Below are 25,210 nucleotides of genomic sequence, written 5' to 3' on the forward strand. Positions count from 1 at the left end.
CTGTGGCAGGCAGCTGCAATCATTCTGCAATCTACACACCTATCGCTGATGAGCTTCCGTGCCTTCTTAAGCCAGTGCAAACATGCGTTCCGGGCTAGAACGTAGCTACCTGTTCCCGTACAGTAAGCCGTCTTATCAAGCTCTATGCTCTCTCTCTCACCCCCTTTCCCCGTTGTGCTCATTGTGTCCCGTGTCGTTTAGTTCCTGCAGCATTCCTCCGTCCCCTGATTGCGAGCTGTGTGTCTCGTCTCCCTGTGTTCCCTTCTGGTTCCCTGGCTGCCACTTTTCGATCTCGACCTCCCGCCTGGACACAGACTTTTGATGCCTCTCTCCTGCCCCTTGACCTCACGCCTGCTCACGGACCTCCGAGCCTGCCTTGCCCCTCTTGGACTTCCGCCTCTCACTCAACACGCACCTTCAACAACTCCCGGAAACACTCCACACATAATCACTACACATAGTCGCACACATATTCAATTTGGTTTAGTTACACGCCTCATTGCATATCATATATACAGTATATAAATAAAATAGAGCTAAAACGACGTCCCTGCTGTCTGTGCTGTCTTCTTCCTCTGTACACGTAACATGCCCCTAATGGGGTAAGATGATTTTGAGAAATGTGAGGGACCAACCCGGAACTACAAAGGAGGAGCTAGTGAATGATCTCAGGGGATTTGGGACTACACTTAACAAGAAAACCTTTGGCAAATTTGCTGTAATCGGTTGAGATCCTGCAGCGCCCACAAGGGTTTGTGCAATGTGATGTGATCTGACGAGACCAAAATTAAACACTCTTTGGCATCAAGTCATCATGTCTGGGGGGCATAACCACAACACCAGGGGGAGCTCCACTAACCACGTTAAACCCAGATTCCGAACTAACAAAGGTCTTAACTCATTCTCTTTCTATGCCACATCAATATGGAAAGCACTCCCAACAGGTGTAAAAGAAAGGGCATCTCTATCCTCTTTCAAAACCGCACTAAAAGAACACCTCCGGGCAACTACAACCCTAAACTAACACCCTCCCTTCCACATAATACCTCTTCGGATTGTAAATAATCAAATGTAAACAATCAAACCATCAACTGTAGACATTTTTTCTTATACTTTCTGATCTCTCTCTCTATGTCCACTACTTGCTGTACATATCCTACCAAGTCAGTCCTACACTGTTTCAATATCCATTTCTCTGATGATGCAATTGTTGATGCTGATTGTTGATGACTGAAGTGTTGATACCAACCAAACCTATCCCCCCCCCCCCTCCATATCCCACACCCCGGATTGTAAATAATGTAAATAATTCAATGTATATACTCTGATGATTATCTTGTGTGATGACTGTATTATGATGTTAGTATATATTTGATAGTATATATCTGTATCATGACTCAATTTAAGTGGACCCCGACTTAAACAAGTTGAAAAACTTATTCGGGTGTTACCATTTAGTGGTCAATTGTACGGAATATGTACTTCACTGTGCAATCTACTAATAAAAGTTTCAATCAATCAATGAAATGCTGAATATGACCACAAGAAAGTTTTCCCTATTTTCAAACAAGTACCGTATTTTTCGGACTATAAGGCGCACTTAAAATCCTTTCATTTTCTCAAAAATCAACAGCGTGCCTTATAACGTACAGAATGATTCTGGTTGTGCTTACCGACCTCGAAGCTATTTTATTTGATGCATAAGTGTGACCAGTAGATGGTAGTCACACATAAGAGATACGTGTAGACTGCAATATGACGGCAGTAAACAACACCAAAACTTTAAATGTTCCATTGAAAATAAAGAACATTACACACCGCACTCAAAAATCCGTCAAAAGGTTTTAGTATGACTTTGAAGCCGCACTCCGGTGTGTGTGTATGCAAAACCAACTTTTCTTACCTTCTGTACTTGCTGATGTGTATTTCAGATCTGCATAAGTCCTAAAAATGTGCGCACATCCGCCACTCTAGTCCATGCCGATGCCGTAGTCGATTAGCTTCTTCTTTTTCACGATCTTCTTGTTTGGGGCATTCACCCTCTGCTGTTGCCTTTTCTAATATAACGTAGCGTAAAGTTCTAACATGTACCTCACTATGGAAGCGCTAAAAACTACCAGTGTAGTGGGTTTACATAATTCACCCACAGAACTTTAGTTATTAGAGAGTTCCGGTCGGACGTTTTTTTAACAGGACACATTTCTGGCGTTGTTGCACTACTGAGCCACGGAGGAGAAGTTGCTGCTCGGTTGTTGATTTAAGTAAAGTTTGAATGTCATTAAAACAGTTAGCTACCTCTTTTGGCACTTCTTCCACTCTTCTACAACAAAGATGACGGGGAGAAGACGCTGTCGAAGGTGAGCCACATAACCTACTCAGTGGCCAAGTGGCTAGAGTGTCCGCCCTGAGATCGGTAGGTTGTGACTTCAGACCCCAGCCGAGTCATACCAAAGACTATAAAAAATGGGACTCATCACCTCCCTGCTTGGCACTCAGCATCAAGGTTTGGAATTGGGGGTTAAATCACCAAAAATGATTCCCGGGCACGGCCAGTGTTGCTGCTCACTGCTCCCCTCACCTCCCAGGGGGTGATCAAGGGTGATGAGTCAAATGGAGAGAATATGTTCGCCACACCTAGTGTGTGTGTGACAATCATTGGTACTTTAACTTTAAATAAGACCTACCACAAAACGGCACATCCTGAAGCGACTGTCAGAAAGCGACTTGAAGATGTTCTGTAAAACATAATCTATGCAACATGTTGACCTAGGAACCACATGTTATGTACACCACAAGGAAATGTTTTAAATTTAGAAAAAAATCATAATATGACCCCTTTAATGCGCTTTATAATCCGGTGCACCTTTTGTATGAAAAAAGACGTGAATAGATCCACTCATCGGCAGTGCGCTTTATAATCCGGTGCGCCCTATGGTCCAGAAAATACGGTAGTTGGAAACATTCTGCTTCAGAGTTGTTTTTCTGCTAAGGGTACAGGAACACTTCCCCTCATTGAGGAGCTGATGAAGAGGGCTTTGTATTGTATAGGATCTTGGATGATGATCACATGGCCTCAGCCAGAACACTGAATGAGGATTGTGGATGGGTCTTCAAGCACTACCAAAAAAGCCTACAGCCCAGCCAACACAGAAATGGCTCAAGAAGAAGCAAATTAACATCCTAAAGCTGTCCGTGCATGCCTCTGGCCCTTAACCCGATTGAACATCTGAGCTGAAACCTTCAGGGTTTGGAAAATACAGTACAGGCCAAAAGTTTGGACACACCTTCTCCTCATTCAATGTGTTTTCTTTATTTTCATGACTATTTACATTGTAGATTGTCACTGAAGGCATCAAAATTATGAATGAACACATGTGGAGTTATGTACTTAACAAAAAAAGGTAAAATAACTGAAAACATGTTTTATATTATAGTTTCTTCAAAATAGCCACCCTTTGCTCTGATTACTTTTTCACACACTCTTGGCATTCTCTCTTCAAGAGGTAGTCACCTGAAATGGTTTTCACTTCACAGGTGTGCTTGAAGCTCATCGAGAGAAGGCCAAGAGTGTGCAAAGCAGTAATCTGAGCAAAAAGTGGCTATTTTGAGGAAACTATAATATAAAATATGTTTTCAGTTATTTCACCTTTTTTTGTTAAGTACATAACCCCACATGTGTTCATTCATAGTTTTGATGCCTTCTGTGACAATCTACAATGTAAATAGTCGTGAAAATAAAGAAAAACACATTGAATGAGGAGAAGGTGTGTCCAAACTTTTGGCCTGTATGTAAAAAGGAGTAGATCAAAATCCTTCCTGAGATGATTGCAACTAGGAATGTGCCGTTTAATCGGCCACCGATCAGTATGAAAAAGTACGAGTTCACCATTTCCGATTAATACTTGTTAATCCCAATGGCAAACGCAGATCACCTCTGTCTGACACTGTATTTTATTTTAGTCCCCCGGCTGACAAACGGCCAGCAGCTAATTATGTTGAAGCTAATAATGTTAGGCTAATACAGGGGTGTCCAAAGTGCGGCCCGGGGGCCATTTGCGGCCCGCAGCTAATTGTTTACCGGCCCGCCACACATTCTGCAAAAATAGCAAAATTGATAAAATTGCAAAAATTTTAAAAAACATTTAAAAAAAGTGGAATGAGGTGAAATCTAACAAGAAAAAGTTGCAATGTTGACACAAAACTGCCATACAGGCTGTTTTGTTTTCTTTTGTCTTTGTTTATTTTTCTTTTTTTTGTCATTGCTAAAAAAAAAAAAAAGACTAAAAATCTATGTTATAATGAATTATTACTTAAAAAATATCACTTTAAATGTTTTATGTGGAAAAAATATTGCATATATTGTGTGGTTGCCATATAAAAACATCAAAGCTTTATTTGACAAAAGAGCATAAAAAAAAAAAACTAATACAAATGTATCACTCTATGAGTGGGGGACCTTTTGGATCCCAAATATATTTAGTAGGATTGTATTTAAATTTTCACTGTGATTACTCAAACATATTAAAGAATTAAAATCAATGGTGTCCTGCATTATTGATCTTTTAAGGCTCTAATACTAAATACTGCATATTTCAGTTTTACTATAAAAAACAAAGTTGTCTCTGACAGAAAAGGCATAAACCTTTTTTTTTTTTTTTTACTTTATATCAACCTTAAGTTGATATAGAGATTTACTGTAAGCATTAAATAAAAAATAATAATTTGACTTATTTTTAACATTTTAATGACTGAGACCCTTTATGGTCCCCGGGAGCCCTAAAGGTTAAAAAAAAAAAATCCATATATTTTGTTAAGGTTTGAAAATGAAAAATATCAAAATGGCCCCCGCATGCTTAAAATTTTTCAGTGTGCGGCCCTCAGTGGAAAAAGTTTGGACACCCCGGGCTAATACTATTTACCTCTATTGCGGTACATAAACATGTTGCACACCAGGAGCAAGCCATGAACAGGCATGCTAATAGCTAAGTTAACCGCTAAATTAGCTTTAAACAACACCATGAAAAAAATGCTTACTAGACTTTAAGTTGATCCATAAATTGGTAGAGTCGAACCCAAGAATAGTGTCAGTATAATCAATACTAAAGTGATTAGGTCGTTATTATTTCCTTTAAAATTATTTGTGTTTATTTGCTGTTTACAAACTCATAGAATATCTATCTGGACAAAGGAGGACTTTCAGGGCATATGTAGTTTAATATCTATAATAGTAACTTTTTATTACCTACTTGCACCGTGTGAATGTTTAATTCCTTATCAGAAAGGGGTTTTGATCAAATGAACCACAAATGAAAAACATGCAAAGACTCCTTACCGATGAAGTAGGATAGTAAGATGGCCAGTAGGGCGGCAGCAGCAATGGCCGTCACAGCTGCACACTTCCAGCTGCAGTATTTAGACGGCTTCTTTAGCTTGAAGGCTGAGCGGGAAAAGGTGTTTCTGGGTAGCAAACGAGGGGGCGGAGAATACACTGTTCCCGAGGTGAGAGGGTAGCCAGGAGAGGAGCTACTGAAGAGAGGGGTGGTCCCAGACGATGTCTTGAATAAGAAGTGCCTGAAGACAGAAAACAAGACCAAAAAGATGTTAGCTGTCGATACCAATGTTAAGAAGGATGTCACCAACCTTCTGCTAGCTCTAGGGCCACAACAAACACGAGAATAGTTTTAAAATGCTATATATGTTGTGATACATCTTTTTTTTTTGTGATGAAAAAATAAGTGTCTTTTACACTGAGATCCACAAGGTCTGGAGAGAAGGTCCTTTTGCTTTTTACACTGAACCCACCCAGCAAAAGGGGGATATTCCAACAACTACAGTATGTGTGATTTTCCAGATTTATGCCTGACATATGTCTCACACACTTATTTTTAAGTATAACATGTATACTAATGAAATGATTATATAAGATAAAACGATCTATGAAGCTCTGACAGCATCAGAGAAGGTTCTATAGAAGTTACCCTTTCAGCTATGGTGTGTTCACAGACCCCCGGAACAAAGTGGGATATTATCAGTGAGACATAAAGACACACAAAAATATGGTCTGGTACATGTATGTATGCAATAGTAGTAGTAGTAGTAGGTTATTATAGACCAGGGGTGTCAAAGTCAAAGCCCGCGGGCCAGATCCGGCCCGCAATTGAATTATCTATGGCCCACGGGATGATATTTGATTAGTATTGGACCCGGCCCGCAGGCCACAGCAGCCTGCTGCTGTTTTGCACCCACCAATAGTCCATCAGTGTTGGCGCTAGGAATTTTTTAAAATGGGGTCCCAGAGACCCCATCAAGTCATAAAAATGGGGTCCCACAGTACATTTCTGGGGTCCCACTTTTTGTAAGCGTTTTGAAAACAAATGATAAATGTATGCATTATCCTGTTATATCTCACATTCTATATTGTGTTTTGGAAAAAGGTTGTCATAAACGTTACTTAATCCATTAAAAAAAAAAAATACAAAAGAAAACACATTTTTATGCATATGTAAATATATTCAGTTATAAACATTCATTCACTTTCTTCTTTCCTTCATGGATCTAAACTTTACCGCTGGCTGTATTTTTTTCTCTATTTTTATTGTAATATTTTCAGAATGTGTTTGTTCTATTTTTGGCCAAAGTAAGACAAAGAAAACAATCTGAAGTTGTCTTTATTTTTTAGGTTTAATGCCATGATTTTAATAGTCCCTCCCACGTGTGCACATATTTTCCTCCATGCGGCCCCTGAGCTAAAATGAGTTTGACACCCCTGTTATAGACTAAGGCTTAATGAAATGTGGTTTCTTCACGGAAATAATTGCCAATTTTTTAAATAGAAAATAAATAAAAAAATAAAAAAAACAATACATTACTGCAGCACTGTACGGGCCTAATCTACTCAAGGTTTGTGTGTATTAAAACACGTGCAAACTTGATAGCACACGCAAAGTTGATTTATGAAGCTTGTGCGCAGATATTTGTTTTGGAAATGAGCAAAATAGAGGGTGCAATCCATTCATCCTATCTGTCTTCATGTACAATGCATGCAGCATATGTGCAGATTATCAGAAGGCCCACAATACTAGTAGTAGAAGTATATAAAAGTATATATAATCCTTGAGCACTCGCAATGTGTTGTAACCAAGACTGAAAGAATTTGCGACCACTGTTATGCATCTATATTTAGCATGTTAGAAATTTACGTGCAAACTGGAAGAGTTACACACAAATAGTTGTGAGAAAAGATGAAATCGAGCTGCAAAGACAATGGACAGAGAATGTACTTCTGTGTGATAACATTTGAATTGTCAGATATGAAAAATATTAAAGATATTGTCAATTCAGAAATATTTGATAATTTATAGCTGCTGGATGACTTAAGAGGCTGATTAATACAAATCCAATTGATTCGTTTTGGTGTCTGGTGGCGTATTTTGGGGCGTTTTTTGATAACTCTCTGACATGAAACTTCTTGCAACATGCATTTTCATGCATCCTTGCAGTACGGCGCCTGTACTATAACATGCTTTATCAGTATCATGCTTCAAACCCTGCTTCATAAAACTGCACTGCAAAACGTGTTCAATGTCGCCTTTAAACTTGACTTTTTTTAATGAAAATATATTATTATGAATATAATATTTTTTACAAAATCAGCACACATTGTTGTATTCAATCTTGCTGTGCAGGTTAAAGTGTTTCATTCATAATCTTGCTGATCAATTGCAATTCATTATTATTTATTGAGTTTATTTACATTTTATTTTCCGGTATCAAATGGTTTAGGTCGGTCACAATTTTTTACATTAAATAATGGTTTAAAAAAGGATACTTTTTTTTTTTTTTTTACAGGCAAATTGATGCACTTTAAGTATTTTCTGTTACATTATAAAAAATAATTTTAATTAAGTTATTCTTTTTTGTAAGTTGAGCTAGATTGATGCTGTCTTTTTGTTGTTGTTGTTGTCTTTAATGTTGATAAGGATACAACGTTATGCAGAGGTTAAGTACAACAATTGTATTAACAAATGCTACTATTTATAGTGAGAGCGGGCAGTGGGGGGCAAATATTTTCTTCTTCCTATGGGGGACGTAACAGAACATAAGTGAGAAGCACTGCATTGCATCACAACACACAACAACTAAAAATAGGTTCTGTTGATTAGATTGCACTTATGAAGTATATCTCTCAGAAAAAGGTGGTATATGCTGCATACTCCACAACATAACAAAACAGCACAGGTTGGACTGTTCGAAGCATATGATGTCATGAATGCGGAGAAAAATTAGTGTCTCCATGGTGTCAGCCAGTGTGTGTCAGCCACACACACACACAAAAAAAAGGTTGGTTTGCACCTTTTTTGCACCTTCAATTGCACACAAAGTCTTAGTAGATCACCTGCAACATGTGCACTGATAGTATCATAACTTGCACACGTTGTTTAGCATGTGTTATTTGGATCTTAGTATAGAGCAGGCCCCAAGTGTTGGAGTCTGGGAGAGATAACTTGGATATTTATCTTTCAAGCAATGTGTGCAATCATTGGTCTGATGTTTTCCTCCAATGCACCTTCCATGCCACATACATTTGAAAATGCTTGAACGAATTGTGTTTCTGGTACAGTCTGTTCCAGTCCAAGGTCACATTTTACCCTTCATCTTCTGTTTTTTTCTCTTGATTTCTTTTGCTTTGCTTCTTTTCACACAATTTATAGTGCCTTATCCCAGCTTTTGATGGCTGTGAAGGATCTTTCCTGTCCCTCTCTCCTGTGCTCATTGCCCCAGTGGGGTCAAGGCTCAGAAAAAGGATAAAAGCAGAATCTAAACTATCATCCCATGGCTCATATTGCCCATTATCCTCTGCTATTGCTGCACCTGCTCTCACAGTACACTGTTCTCACGTCATCCTATACCCATTTCCTATGATATTATTTTTCTTTATTCAATATCACCATGAAGCATCTTACTTCCCTACTTATGCAACCCTCATTCCCTTATGACATGTTTCAATTTTCTTCCGGGTCTTCCCTTTGAGAGTTTTCTGACTCTAATTTAGAAGGAAGATTATAGATGTATAAAGAAAATGAAAGACTGCCAGAAGGAAGAAACAGATGCACTTCGTTGCATCTCAAAGTTGTGTATGTGGAGAAGATGAGGCCCTCAGGTGAATGTGACATTAGAGCAAGTGATGTCATATCAGCCACAAAGGCGACTCATGCCTAGGGATGTATACCGTGTTTTTTGTACTGGTTTCTAATTTGGTCGTTCCAGATTAGATTTTGGAATAATGTTACAACTATTGGTATTTTTTTATCCAGCTGATTGTCATTATTATGACACTCTGTCACATTCCAAGTGCTGCTGCTACGCATACAAAAAAAAGACACGGGTAGGATCTGGTAATCAGCCTGAAATAATTACAAGTAAGGAAGCAACACCACACCATAGTTTGTAATGCAACAATATTTCCAACTAGTCACTCAAAGTCACACACGTTAAGAAGAGTTAGTGACAGTCTGGAGTGAACACAACTCACAACCGCAGCTACCGTCTGTCAACCATCTCCTAAGCCAGGGTAGTCCAAAGTGCGGCCCAGGGGCCATTTGCGGCCCGCAGCTAATTGTTTACCGGCCCGCCACACATTCTGCAAAAATTGCAAAACTAAAAATATTGCAAAAATTTAAAAAAACATTTTAAAAAAGTGGAATGAGGTGAAATCTAACAAGAAAAAGTTGCAATGTTGACACAAAGCTGCCATGCAGGCTGTTTTTTTTCTTTTGTCTTTGTTTATTTTTCTTTTTTTTGCCATTGCTAAAAAAAAAAAAAAGACTACAAATCTATGTATAATGAATTATTACTTGAAAAATATCACTTTAAAATGTTTTATGTGGAAAAAAATATTGCATATATTGTGTGGTTGCCATAAAAAAACATCAAAGATTTATTTGACAAAAGAGCATAATACAAACAAAATAATAGTTTAAACGTAAAATCGACAGATATATCTGAAGTTGATCTAGTAATTTAAGTGTTAAAAGTAAAAAAAACCTAATAAAAATGTATTACTTTATGAGTGGGGGACCTTTTGGATGCCTAATACATTTAGTAGGATTTTATTTAACTTTTCACTGTGATTACTCAAAAATATTAAAGAATTAAAATCAATGGTGTCCTGCATTATTGATCTTTTAGGGCTCTAAAGACTAAATACTGCATATTTCAGTTTTACTATAAAAAACAAAATTGTCTTTGACAGAAAAGGCATAAAACCTTTTTTTTTCTTTCTTTTTTTTTAACTTTATATCAACCTGAAGTTGATATAGAGATTTACTGTAAGCGTTAAATAAATAAAAAATAATAATTTGACTTGTTTTTAACATTTTAATGACTGAGACCCTTTATGGTCCCCGGGAGCCCTAAAGGTAAAAACAAAAAAAATCCATATATTTTGTTAAGGTTTGAAAATTAAAAATATCAAAATGGCCCCCGCTTGCTTAAATTATTCCGTGTGCGGCCCTCAGTGGAAAAAGTTTTGGACACCCATGCTCTAAGCAGTCCTGTGATCCATAGGCCAATATTAATTGACTCAAAAAAGTGAAAAACCACTCGGTCTTTTTATTTATTTAAAACAAACATGACACAGACATACATTGGTGGCTGTTAACATTCAACATAGCTTCTGGTCCGTCACTAAAATATGTCTGTGTGCAACTTTACCACAAAGAACAAATCCTATTGTCACAAAATGCACACCTTTCCAACATGCTAATTGATTGTATTGATTTATATCTTTTATAACAGCGGTGCCCATTACGTCGATCGCGAGCGACCGGTCGATCGCGGAGGATGTGTCAGTCGACCGCCAGCCATGCATGAAAAAAAATAGACCTAAAAATGAGCGATCATAAATCTTTACTATGACGTCACTTTCGTCACTTGATTGAAATTCAAGGCACCCGAGGATCTTGTGAAAAGATGCTAGCTGCTGCCAGCTAAGTGTGAAGGAAAAAAGACCCTTTTTTATTTCAACCGTACCTCCTGTCAAAAGCCTAAAGACTGACAGCACAGTTCCTGTCTTCACAATAAAAGTGCTGCTCCATCCTGCCTGCGCTAACAAAATAAGAGTCTCCGAAAGCCAGTGCAAACAAACTAGCAAGCTGATTGAAAACGGAGTTTGCCGCCAATGTATTTCTTGTAAAGTGTATAAACGAATATGGAAGCTGGACAAATAAGATGCAAAAAAACCAACCAATTTCATGTGGTATTAGACAGAAAGGAGGAACTTTTTTTCTCCTCCATTTGAAAATGTGGACGTTATCAGCACTGCTGTCTGATTCCAATCAATCCAAGTCATCAGAATCAGGTAATACACCAACTTATATTCTTGTCTTCATGAAAGAAAGGAATCTATATGTTAAACATGCATGTATATTCATTAAAACACCTTTAACATGTGAACAAAAACGGCAAAATAAATGTATATAAATTATATATATATATATATATATATATATATATATATATATATATATATATATATATATATATATATATATATATATATATATATATATATATATATATATATATATATACAGTATATATATATATATATATATTTGTGTGTGTGTATATGTATATGTATATATGAGGTAGCTCACCTCGACTTGGTCATTTAAAAAGTAGCTTGCCTGCTGAAAAAGTGTGGGCACCCCTGTTTTATATGATATAATAATAATAATAATGAATTAGATTTTTAATTGCGCTTTGCTATTATTAGATACTCATAGCGCTCACAGAAAAGTGGGAACCCATCAACATGGCATGTAAACAGTCTGTGCTCTTCAAATGAATACCATACATTAATATTATTTTACTTCACCTAGTGGTTAGAGTGTCCGCCCAGAGATTGTTAGGTTGTGAGTTCAAACCCCGGCCGAGTCATACCAAAGACTATAAAAAATGGGACCCACTACCTCCCTGCTTGGCACTTAGCATCAAGGGTTGGAATTGGGGGTTATATCACCTAAAATGATTCCCAGGCGCGGCCACCGCTGCTGCTTACTGCTCCCCTCACCTCCCAAGGGGTGAGGGTGATGGGTTAAATGCAGAGGATAATCTCACCACACCTAGTGTGTGTGTATGGCAATCATTGGTACTTTAACTTTAATTAATTTTTTTATTACTATTACTCTAAATATTATTATAGGGACAATAAATGGAAAATAGATGGATGGATGAGTTTAATTGTAATGACTACAATTGGGCTATACAAGATGACTTACATTTTTCATCTGGTTTTTATTCTTTCCTTTATTTCTTTCATACCTAAAGCAATGTGGTTTGTAGATTATCTCTACTTACACAGTAGGCTACCACAAACCTTTGTATTACTATTTAGCTTACTGTTGATTCTGATGTGTGTTGTATTGACTATTTATTTATTGACCATTTATTGTGGACCATATAGGCCAGGGGTCACCAACCTTTTTGAAACCAAGGGCTACTTCTTGGGTACTGATTAATGCGAAGGGCTACCAGTTAGATACACACTTAAATAAATTGCCAGAAGTAGCCAATTTGCTCAATTTACCTTTAACTCTGTTATTATTAATAATTAATGATATTTATCTTTGTGGAAACACTGATCATCTTAATGATTTCTCACAATAAATATATATAGAAACAGATAAATATCAATATGCAACACTTTATTTTTATATTTTCTCTAAGTGCACATTTTTCAAATTGAACATTTTCAAATGATCACTTCTAAGACAGTCTTGTGAAATCACAATATCCCATTTTAACTAGCTAGCCACTAACATTTTTTAACAAATCATGAATTACTTTGCACCATGTTTGTACAAATAACTCATGTAAAATACAAAAGTAAACTCTCAAATTTTTAAATCATGTCACACTTTGAACTGGACACCAAATATGTTATCTGTTTCTTTGTCAGTTAGTGGGAAGCCTGGCATTGCATGCTGTTAACTAGTGTGTTGTACTCTGGTGTGTAACTTGACACTGCAACTCTGAGTGAGTCTTGCAGATGTGCATCAGTGAGGCGTGTTCTGTGTTTGTTCTTGATGAAGTTCATGTCAGAAAAGGCTGATTCACAAAGATAAGATTTTTCCTCATTGTTTGCGGAGCCTTCTTAATCTTTTGGACATATTTTCACAGCAATCTGGCCTTAAGCTTAATTATGATGAATGTAAAATGTTAAGGATCGGAAATCTAAAGGGAACGTCCTTTCGAATGGAATGCAAAGTGCCTGTTTTGTGGATAGATGGACCAGTTAACATACTTGGTGTTGTTGTCCCAGAAAATCTGGAAAATCTAGGCTCAGTAAATTATAATAATCGACTAAGAAAGCTGGACAAAATTATGCAATTATGGAAAGGGAAATCCCTAACCTTGTATGGTAAAATATCTATTGCCAACTCGTTAATTATTCCTCAATTTATTTATTTGTTTTTGTCATTACCAGCTCCATCACAAAACTTTTTTAAGATTTATGAGCGGAGGGTCTTCGATTTTGTCTGGAACGGCAAACCAGAAAAGATTAAAAGAAAGGTTTTGTACAAAGAGTATGAATATGGGGGCCTAAAACTTCTCAACCTTGAAGCTATGTGTCTGTCTTTAAAAGCATCAATTGTTCCAAAGATGTATTTAAACATTGAGTGGTACACAAATGTCCTGTTGGACAAAAAACATGTACTGTATCAAAAGAAATTGTATCCTTTTTTACAAGTGATCCCCTCCCAGAGAGTCTGCTGGGAAACATGGCGGGGTTCATAAAGGAAACAATCCACTCATAGTGGTCTTTTCAATTTTATGTGCCAGAAAAAAGAGACAATATTTTGCAGCAGTTAATATGGATGAACTCTAATATTATAATAGATGGAAAGCCTTTCTTTTGGAAAAATATGTTTGAAAGAGGAATCATTTTTGTCAATGATATTATCAATGAGAATGGTAAAATTATGAAGTATGATGAATTTAGAGCTATGTATGGTGATGCTTGCTCAAGCTTTTCATTTTATCAACTAACTGGAGTAATTGGGAAAAGATGGAAACAAATAATTAATTATGGAACTACTAAATTATTAGTTTGTAAACCTCTAATAAGAAATTCTAGTTGGCAAAAAGGAACTAAAATAAATAGAAAAATATATAATTTTTATTTAATAAAGAAATCTTTGAAGGCTGCCTCATACAACACAAATGGAAAATGGGAGGACTTTTTTGACTGCCCGTTGCCATGAGATGCCATATTCAAACTAATCTATAAAACCACTATCGATGTGCAAAATCTTTATTTTCAAATTAAAATTATTTATAACTTCTTACCCACAGGGAAAATGTTAAAATTATGGAATATGACAGAGTCAGATGATTGCCGATTTTGTTGTCAGGAGCCTGAATCCACCCTGCATTTGTTTTGGTATTGTCATATTGTGTCTTTGTTTTGGGTGGAAGTTGAAAAAATGTGTTTAAGGATTGGTTTGTTTATGAAGCTTAATGTGGTTTCTGTTATTTTAGGAGAGTTCATTGACAATCATGATTTAGTCAATTTAATTATAGTACTCAGTAAAATGTTTATTTTTAAGGCCAAAAACAGATATTCACTTAGTATTACTTTCTTTAAAACATTTATTCAGTATTTTCTAACTTTAGAAAGTTACATGGTTGAAAACGATAATGATGCCAAAAAACATTAAAAAAAAGATGAGAAGTCCTCAAAGGCTTATTTTGAAAGTATAATTATGTTCATAGATTATATGATATCTGTTGTTGTGTTCCCTAATTTGAGTGACCTGGACATAATCTGGACTGTACATAAATGCTTATTTTGAAAATGTAATTTTGTTTATAAATTATATGCAATCTGTTGTGTTCCCTAATTTTTTTCTGTGTACATGAATGAAGGTGTGTGTTGCTGAGTCCGATTTGGACATTATCTGGACTGGGCCTGGTTTAAAAAACCCTTTAAACAAATCTAATTTCATTGACAACCTGGTCTGTTGAAGATAAGGCCATTTTTTTTAAAAAAATAAATAAATAAGATAAATAAATAAAAAACATTTTCTTGGATAAAAAAGAAAGTAAAACAATATAAAAATAATTACATTAAAAATAGTAATTAAGGAAAATGTTAGTGGACCAGCAGCCTATACAATCATGTGTGCTTCAGGGACTGTGTCCCTTGCAGATGTGTTGTCTATGTTGTGGGAACCAGAATATTGGTAGCAGAAAGAAATAACCCCTTTTGTGTGAGTGGGTGTGGATGAGTGTGCATGGGGGAGGTTGTTTGGGTTGATGCACTGATTGAAAGTGTATATTGTGTTTTTTCTATGTAGATTTAATTTAAAAAAAAAAAAAAAAAAAAATTTTTTTTTTAGAACAGGCCCGCGGGCGACTCATCTGGTCCTTACGGGCGACCTGGTGCCCGCGGGCACCGCGTTGGTGACCCCTGATATAGGCTATATTAACCACACTAACCTGCTACTAGAAATTAATTTCCCCTTAGGGGATAAAGTAGTTTTAATTGAATTTAATTTTAATTGAATGATGACATAACTGCATTGCGCTTTGCACTGCACACATAGTTGTTTTGTAAAACTTAAAAAGCAGTTATTGATAACACTTGCCTTCTGTTAGATCTTAAATGATTTTGCTGGGGTACAACCTCTTGTGCTGATACAAATGCAAATAAAACATGAATTCTTTGCAACTTTTTTCACACAAATTACATACGGTATCGATGAATACCGGTACCGATAAGGAATATCGAATATGCGTATCGGTATTGTTAAAATCCAAACCATTTACATCTTTACTCATGAGAAAATTAACAAATGACTCCAGTAATTCAAGAATATGGCTTGAGACTAAGGCTGCAGCTAACGATTATTTTTCTATCGATTAATCTATAGATTTTTTTCCCGATTAATCGGCTAATCTATAGATTATTTTTCGATTAATCTATAGATTATTTTTCCTTTTACCGATTATTTTTTTATTCAAAATGAAGATGAAAAAATAAATGTAGGCCCGTTTTTTCAAAAGGCATGGCTTTTATTTACAAAAAAAAAGAAGTATGGCCACTCAGTCAACATTGACAACAACATGACTAAATATTCTGTAACAATGTAAACATTTAAAACTTTTAACATTTAACGAAATCGAAAGTAGCTTTTTTGCTTTTTAATGTGCAAATATAAAAGTCAACATCCAGTGCAAATCTTAATATTCTGCAATAGTATAAGCATTTCAAAAGTAAAAGTATTGCTTATTTTGCTTTAAAATGTGCAAAAATAAAGATAAACATCCAATACAAAAAAGTGCAAAACGAAATATTCTGTAACAACAGTGTAAACATTTCAACAAAAGTGAAAGTATTGCTTATTTGCTAAAATGTGCAAAAATAAAGATAAACATCCAATACAAAAAAGTGCCAATCTAAATATTCTGGAGCACTGTAAACATTAAGTATTGCTTTTAAAATGTGCAAAATAAACATCCAGTCCAACACAGTACACAATAACCAATTCTACTCATTCCAGTGAGTGACTAACAGTTGTAATGAAGAAAGGTTAGCATGTGTACATGCTCTGGTTCTTTTCATGTTTACAATATTCCCAGCAGCTGAAAATAGGCGCTCAAAAGGGGTCGATGTGGCTGGAGCTGAGAGGTAATTAGCCTTCACCTCAAACCAGGACTGCGAGTGAGCTGAGCTGCAGTTTATATTTCTAGAAGGTCAACGGGCTCATAGTGATGTTACTAGTAGTTGACTGGGAGGTGTTTATTATCATTTGGGGAGAGTCCGCTGCCTGATGCTCACCTGCTAAACATCTATCTGCTCCACGCTGAAGCGCTGACTACATGCGCTCTGAATACGCACTGCTGATTGGCTGATAATGCTTCGTGTGTACCAATCAGATGGTTGTGTGGGTGGGACAATGCTGCGTGCTGAGACAGAGGCAGAGGAGCAAAGCAGCTTGTTAACACTTTAGCTTTAGCTTAGAAACTCGTTCGGTACACCCCCGTACCGAACCGAAACCCCCGTACCGAAACGGTTCAATACAAAACACGTACCGTTACACCCCTAGCAGATACAAATGACACATTCATGTTTTTGTGTAATGATGACAACGTATACTCGCGCGGACGATTGACTAGTTGATGGTTGATGGTTTTCTTTTCAAATGTTCGTTCATAGCCGTTGTGCTGCTATGATAGGCCATTTACGCTCGACACAGTGTGCATACAACAACATTAGGCCGTTTATTGAAATACTCCCACACTTTTGACCACTTTTGGCATGCTTTTCCCCCTCGCTCGCATCGTCTGCTTTGATCGTCTGCTTTGCGCTTCGCCATGACGGTAGTGTGACGTAAATATGCGACGCGTCGACGCACAAAAACGGCGTCGACGTATTTACGTAACCGATGACATCGACTACGTCGACGCGTCGTTTCAGCCTTACTTGAGACCTGTCTAAACAGAACAACATAGCCCAGAGGTCACCAACCTTTTCAAGCCCAAGATCCGGGGTCTCAGCCAAAAACCAAAAGCAAGATCTAACCCTGTGTCAACTATGTTTTTATATATATATATATATATATATATATATATATATATATATATATATATATATATATATATATATATATATATATATATATATATATATATATATATATATTTTTTTTTTTTTGTGGTTTTTTTAAGGACAAAGCTTTGTGTCGTTAGAGGCTGAGGAGAGAGAGGCAGAGGCATGCAAGCGTGTTCAGGGGTTAAAATGCTTGCCTGATGGCGGGTTTATTGATCATTGTCCGGGTGGGGGTGTCACTGATGTCATATTAATAAATGTTTTCCCCATAATATTTTCAAGATCTATCTGTAAGGTCCCAAAGATTGACTAGTCGATTGCGATCAATGGGTTGGCGACCCCTGACATAGTCCAATGTCTCTAGCGTGGGGATATTCAAATACATTTAAAACAACAATAAAATGTTGAACAAATGACTACCGAATGCATCTGAAGTAAACAAGCTACAGCAAAGCCTTAGATGCAAAAATTTAAAATAAATAAATAATTGTAACTGTGAAAAATTAGAGGACTTAAATGGGTGCCTTGAGGAACGCCTTAGTTATGTATCCCAGTGTCCTAGTGTTCTATGTTTGCCAGTGAGGTTCAAATATCAATGCAAGGATCTGCCAATGTGTTTACAGTGGTCCTCTCTACAATAGGAGCACTCCTGTGTTTTTCGGAATCTGTTGCAAAAAATGTGTCTTTCAAATTCTGAACTAAGTAAACCGCCAGTTCAACAGCCCCTACTCCAGTGCATCATCTTCCGTTTTCAACACTTTATAACGTCATCTTTGCTCTGGCTTTCGGATTCATGTCACGTGGTCATGTCACCAAAAAATGTGCGTCCGTGCTCCCTTGAGTCCTCCTTGGCTCTATCTGTTTAATTCAGACTAGGCGAGTAGGATCAGTTGTAATCCACACCTCTTGTCAGATTTGACGACTGGCATTTAAAATATGCTCAGCAGCACTCTACCGCGCGGTCTCCTGTACCCTTTGATGTCTTTAATAACTGCTGTTTCATACCAGCCTGTCTGAACATGAGTCTGCTCATCTTAGAACAGTCAGTGGAAACAGGTGACGTGCTCAGAGCATGACGATATGCAGCATTTCGCGCGCATCAATTATTCATCCAGTCTTTCCTGTCTCTCGCTCTCTCCATGCACATCACATGCTACTGGTATGTTGGAATGGCATCTTGGTGGAGTCTCGACGTTTTGTCTCCTCTTGTCATTTCTCTTTCTGCCTCGCATGTAATCTGTGTGGCAACACGTGGCGAGAAAACCTGGAGTAGCAGGCGCGCACACAAAGAAACATGAGGGTATTCTCTAAAAATAATGGCCTCTTAGTGACAAACCCGGCATTATTACAGTTTTTTTTCCATTTGCTTACACACTAAATGTTCACACAGTTAACAAAGTCTACACACAGTAAGCAAAACCACGGTGCAGATTTGCCTAATATTAGGCATAGACTCTGCTTCACAGTTTTTGCGAAATATTACACACAATGCTTTGTACACACCTTCCCATCTTGCACATGTGATGTGGATGAGATACTATGGCCTGATCCAGCTAGACGGGCAGGTGATGATTACAATCAGTAACTGAGGCTTTTGAGTATGTTCTTTCATAGAGTTACTGTTGCCTAAGTCTGCACATGTAGCCTATATACTATATGCTGTCATTTGTATTTATCTCCAGATTTTTTTTCTAATCTTTTTATGTGTCTCAGATTTTAATTTGTACTGCATGTCATTGTTGACGACTGTGGTATGTTACTTTACCTGACTGTGGTAAAAATAAATATTTTCAGTGCTTCATTGTTGAGCAGTTCTTGAAAAGATTACAGGATATTTTTACTTTCTCTTTTGGTCCTTACGTATAGGCCCACTTCAAAGTAAACAATGACGATTGCTATGGATTTGCCAATATATTTGGTCAAGTTACAGTAATCATTCATCACATATGCCCCAAACATGTGATTTTTTATTAAAAAAAAATTCCATTTGCTTACACACAATTTTACTAACTGTGTGTCTTTTGTCAAAAGGATTTACACACTTTTCCAAACACAACATTCAATTTTCTTAATTCCTAGATCAGTGGTTCTTAACCTGGGTTCGATCGAACCCTAGGGGTTCGGTGAGTCGGCCTCAGGGGTTCGGCGGAGGTCTAGACACACCCGACTCATCGTGTAAATACAAACTTCTCCCTATCGGCGTATTACAGATACGGCAACATTTGACTGATTTGCAGGTGTGTAATTTGTTGTGAGTTTATGGACTGTGTTGGTTTTGTTGTTTGAACAAGGTGATGTTCATGCACGGTTCATTTTGTGCACCAGTAAAAAATCATGGTAACACTTTAGTATGGGGAACATATTCACCATTAATTAGTTGCTTATTAACATGCAAATTAGTAACATACTGGCTCTTAACTAGTCATTATTAAGTACTTATTAATGCCTTATTCGGCATGGCCTTATTATAACCCTAACCCCCAATAAAACTATTCTGATTCTGACCCAAACCCTCTAACCCTAACCCTAACCAAATAACTCTAAATTAAGTCTTTGTTACTTAGAATATGTTCCCCATACTAAAGTGTTACCAAAAACATATAACTTTGTCTTGAATTTGAAAAAAAAAACATTTAATTTTTCACTAAAGAAGGGTTCGGTGAATGCACATATGAAACTGGTGGGGTTCGGTACCCCCAACAAGGTTAAGAACCACTGTCCTAGATTATTTGCAAAATGACACACTTCGGTCAAAACATATGCCCATTCACCAAAATAAAGGAAGCATTTGTAAAAATGCAGTTTTATTGTCATCTCACTCACACAGACTTCAATGATAAGACACTATTGGAGTGATTTACCCAGGACAGTGATAAATACAAAACACATTTTTAAAAAACCCTATTTTACTATAAGAAAACACATGTTTGGGGCATTTTGCCAGACCTTTTTAGCATATGTGATGAATGATTACTGTAACTTGACAAAATATATTGGCAAATCCATAGCAATCGTCATTGTTTACTTTGAAGTGGGCCTATACGTACGGACCTAAAGAGAAAGTAAAATGTTTTTTCAAGAACTGCTCAACAATGATGCTGCAAACTGAAAATATTAATTTTTACCACAGTAAAAGTAAAGTAAAGTATAGTATAGTATATATAGTATAGTAAAGTAACATATCACAGTAGTCAACAACAATATGCAGTACAAATTAAAATCTTAGACAAATAAAAAGGTTTGAAAAAAAATCTGGAGGATACAAATTACAAATGGAAAAAACTGTACAGCTGTAGCACCCACTTGAAAGCTGTATTTTCAATGTATCACCTGTGTGTCTTTACACCTGGTGGATGTGATTATCCAATGTGTTCAATTGTGTGGTCGTTGGCAAGCCAGCCCTTTGGATTGACCAGGAAGTAACTTCACAATCCTTATCTTTGTGTAAGGTGTGAAGATGTGTGCATCACAATTCTAGTGTGTGTGTTAAGTGTGAAAATGTGTGTATCACAATCGTTTTCTGTGTGCAAGATGGGAAGGTGTGTGTAAAGCATTGTGTGTAATATTCCGCAAAAAATGTGCAGCAGAGTCTGTGCCTACTATTAGGCAAATCTACACAGTGGTTTTGTTTACTGTGTGTAGACTTTTGTTAACTGTGTGAAAATGTAAAATTTAGTGTGTAAGCAACTGGAAAAAACTGTAGTAAAATAGGGTTTTTTATATATGTGTTTTGTATTTATCACTGTTCTGGTTTACTCACTCCAATAGTGTCTTGAGTGAGATGTCCATCCATCCATCCATTTTCTACCGCTTGTCCCTTTCGGGGTGGCGGGCGGCGCTGGAGCCTATCTCAGCTGCATTCGGGCGGAATGTGGGTTACACCCTGGACAAGACGCCACCTCATCGCAGGTTGAGTGAGATGTGTGAGATGAAAATAAAACTGCAATTTTACTAATGCCTGCTTTATTTTGATGAATGGGCATACGTTTTGACCGAAGTGTGTCATTTTGCAAATAATCTAGGAATTAAAGGCCTACTGAAATTAATTTTTTTTATTCAAACGGGGATAGCAGATCCATTCTATGTGTCATACTTTATCATTTCGCGGTATTGCCATATTTTTGCTGACGATAAAGTTCGCAACTTTTGGTCGCTGATTAAAAAAAGCCTTGCCTGTACCGGAAGTAGCGTGACGTCGCAGGTTGAAGGGCTCCTCACATTTCCCCATTGTTTACACCAGCAGCGAGAGCGATTCGGACCGAGAAAGCGACAATTACCCCATTAATTTGAGCGAGGATGAAAGATTCGTGGATGAGGAACGTGAGAGTGAAGGACTAGAGTGCAGTGCAGGACGTATCTTTTTTCGCTCTGACCGTAACTTAGGTACAAGGGCTCATTGGATTCCACACTTTCTCCTTTTTCTATTGTGGATCACGGATTTGTATTTTAAACCACCTCGGATACTATATCCTCTTGAAAATGAGAGTCGAGAACGCGAAATGGACATTCCCAGTGACTTTTATCTCCACGACAATACATCGGCGAAGCACTTTAGCTACGGAGCTAACGTGATAGCATCGGGCTTAACTGCAAATAGAAACAAAAGAAATAAACCCCTGACTGGAAGGATAGACAGAAAATCAACAATACTATTAAACTATGGAACTGTAACTACACGGTTAATGCTTTCCAGCCTGGCAAAGCTTAACAATGCTATTGCTAACGACACCATTGAAGCTAACTTAGCTACGGAACCTCACAGAGCTATGCTAAAAACATTAGCTATCCACCTACGCCAGCCAGCCCTCATCTGCTCCTCAACACCCGTGCTCACCTGCGTTCCAGCGATCGACGGAGCGACGAAGGACTTCACCCGATCATCGATGCGGTCTGCGGCTAGCGTCGGATAGCGCGTCTGCTATCCAAGTCAAAGTCCTCCTGGTTGTGTTGCTGCAACCAGCCGCTAATACACCGATCCCACCTACAGCTTTCTTCTTTGCAGTCTTTATTGTTCATTAAACAAATTGCAAAAGATTCACCAACACAGATGTCCAGAATACTGTGGAATTTTGCGATGAAAACAAAGCTTTTTGTATTGGATACAATGGTGTCCGAATACTTCCGTTTCAGCGATTGACGTCATGCGCATACGTCATCATACATAGACGTTTTCAACCGGAAGTTTCGCGGGAAATTTAAAATTGCACTTTATAAGTTAACCCGGCCGTATTGGCATGTGTTGCAATGTTAAGATTTCATCATTGATATATAAACTATCAGACTGCGTGGTCGGTAGTAGTGGGTTTCAGTAGGCCTTTAAGAACATTTAATGTGGTGTGTATATCTTTTGAAAAAAGACACACAGTTAGTAAAATTGAGTGTAAGCAAATGAAAAAAAACTATAATATGCATGCATACGTTTACACACAACAAAATTTAAGAACCCTTGTGTGTATGTATGCACGCATGCACCAAGGTCATATCAGTGTGTGCCTTTGCTTCCACTCATTTCCTCACACCCACGACACCCCTGAAGCGATGATTAAACACAATGCGACTGATGTGTGTGACAGAAAGCAAATTACTTGCATTTCACGTGAGACAATGCTCCGTATATGGCGTGTGCGTGCATTGAAGTCGTGCTCTCGCTTTACTGCTGGCGTGCGGAGGGGCCGCTGTGAACTTGGTGTGCGATAAAAATATGTCTACAAGCCATACTAATTACTACTTGGGATGGAAAGTGTCTAATGTACTCTGGGGAGGTAATTGACATTGATTTATGTTGCAAAGGACCATGGAGGGGTTCTATCATAGCAGGCAGCTGGCAATCACAGGACTGTATCATTAAGCTGGGGTGTACATGTGTGGCATTGCCGTCCATGGTCCAGCATGGAAACGTCACACATAATTAGAGAGAACTGACAGAGACCCCTCCAATGCCTCCTTTTCCCCCCCGCACAGCTAGCAGCACAACGTAGAAGGACTGCTACCCCGCTGCCTGCATTTTATCCAACACATGAAACACTCATGCACAGAACACGGGGAGTAGGCAAGCACCTACTCACACACTGACACATATTTTCTTTCACAGAGGCTCCTGCCTACGCACAAATAATCAAAACTGATGTGGGTTTTCTTTTATGAGCCTTTGCAAACACTTAATTTGCATCCGCATGGAGAAAAAAAACAAAAAACTGAAGAATGGAGGACAGACAGGGGGGCTGTAGATTAGAAGAAAGGAGGATGCATTTTCACTTCTTTGCAACCCCATCGAGAGAAAAGAGGACCTCGACAATTAACCGCAGAACAGAGAGCTTGCTGGGTAATTAGCAGGAAGTCAAATCAAGCATTTCCCTCGAGAAAATGGACACACGTTTGCAAATACGCACACAGGTCTTCATTTCCTCAGCGCTAACAAACGTGGTTGATCAGGGTAGAGCTCGGGGAATCGTCATCAAACGCACGATTCATAGGACGTCAACTCTGGATGAAGCTCGAGCTGAGCCTGAAACAAAGGGCTCAAGGATGTCGCCACGAGAATTGTTTCCAACCATAATTGCGGGAAACGCTACAAAGCGGGACAGATGGATGCCGAACAATGGCCATTCATCTGATACATGTTCTTCTGAAGAAGGACATGGTTGTTTTTGTTAAGATCAAATGTATCAGAATCATCTCAGAAGCTGTTTTAGTATCTTCTGTGTTTTATTAGTAAATCCTGCTTCAAGACTTTGGAACAATATGCAACATGTCGCACAGACCAAGCTCAAGCTGATAAAACATTTTGCTGGAGGATATGTGGCCAAATAAAATATTATTGTTAGCATTATTTTTAGACCAAATTAAACACTAATACATGGGTCTCCAAACTAGCGCCCCGGCGGGGGGGATTCGGCCTGCCAGCGTCCACAATTTGGTCCACGAGACAACACTAGTTAAAAAAAAAATATATATTTGCTTATTTTTTGTTTTTTTAATCTCTGTCCTGTCCAGCCGCTCAGGCAAGTCATATTGTTGCTGAAAATGCCCATATCTGCTGTAAATATTTACTTTACAAAAGGGAAGTGTGGGATAATTCTCTTGTTGCTTTTAATGTACTTGACTTTCATTAAATATATTGTTATGTGTTAGGCTGGTGTTTTTTAGCTGGTGCATGGTCTGCAGCCGAACGTGTCGTCACAGGCAACAAAGGTATCGACATACACTATATTGCCAAAAGTATTTGTCCACCTCCCTTGACTCACATATGAACTTGAAGTGCCATCCCATTCCTAACCCATTGGGTTCAATATGACGTCGGTCCACCTTTTGCAGCTATTACAGCTTCAACCCTTCTGGGAAGGCTGTCCACAAGGTTGCGGAGTGTGTTTATAGGAATTTTCGACCATTCTTCCAAAAGCACATTGGTGAGGTCACACACTGATGTTGGTCGAGAAGGCCTGTGTCATGATCCGTGGTCCGGATCATGTTTTTGTTATGTTCTGTTAGTTTTGCACCCCCTTAGTTCCTGTTTGTGTGCACCCTTGTTAGTTAACATGGTTACTTATTATTTCTACCTATCTCTGATTAGTGTTCGCCCGCTCACTTGCTTCC

At 37.8% G+C, this 25,210-nt stretch overlaps 1 protein-coding gene across 13 annotated transcripts in view; it reads right to left on the bottom strand.

The window, feature by feature from the left end:
- The window catches only part of tenm2a (teneurin transmembrane protein 2a), a 639,454-nt gene that overhangs the window by 138,425 nt on the left and 475,819 nt on the right, over positions 1-25,210 (bottom strand). For all 13 annotated transcript variants that reach the window (XM_062045574.1, XM_062045572.1, XM_062045573.1 and 10 more), the window contains one exon: positions 5,333-5,571. In XM_062045574.1, the coding sequence (XP_061901558.1) occupies positions 5,333-5,571 (239 nt within the window). The remainder of the gene's footprint in view (positions 1-5,332; positions 5,572-25,210) is intronic.

This window comes from Entelurus aequoreus, linkage group LG04 (genome assembly GCF_033978785.1).
Source record: "Entelurus aequoreus isolate RoL-2023_Sb linkage group LG04, RoL_Eaeq_v1.1, whole genome shotgun sequence".
Taxonomy (NCBI): Eukaryota; Metazoa; Chordata; class Actinopteri; order Syngnathiformes; family Syngnathidae; genus Entelurus; species Entelurus aequoreus.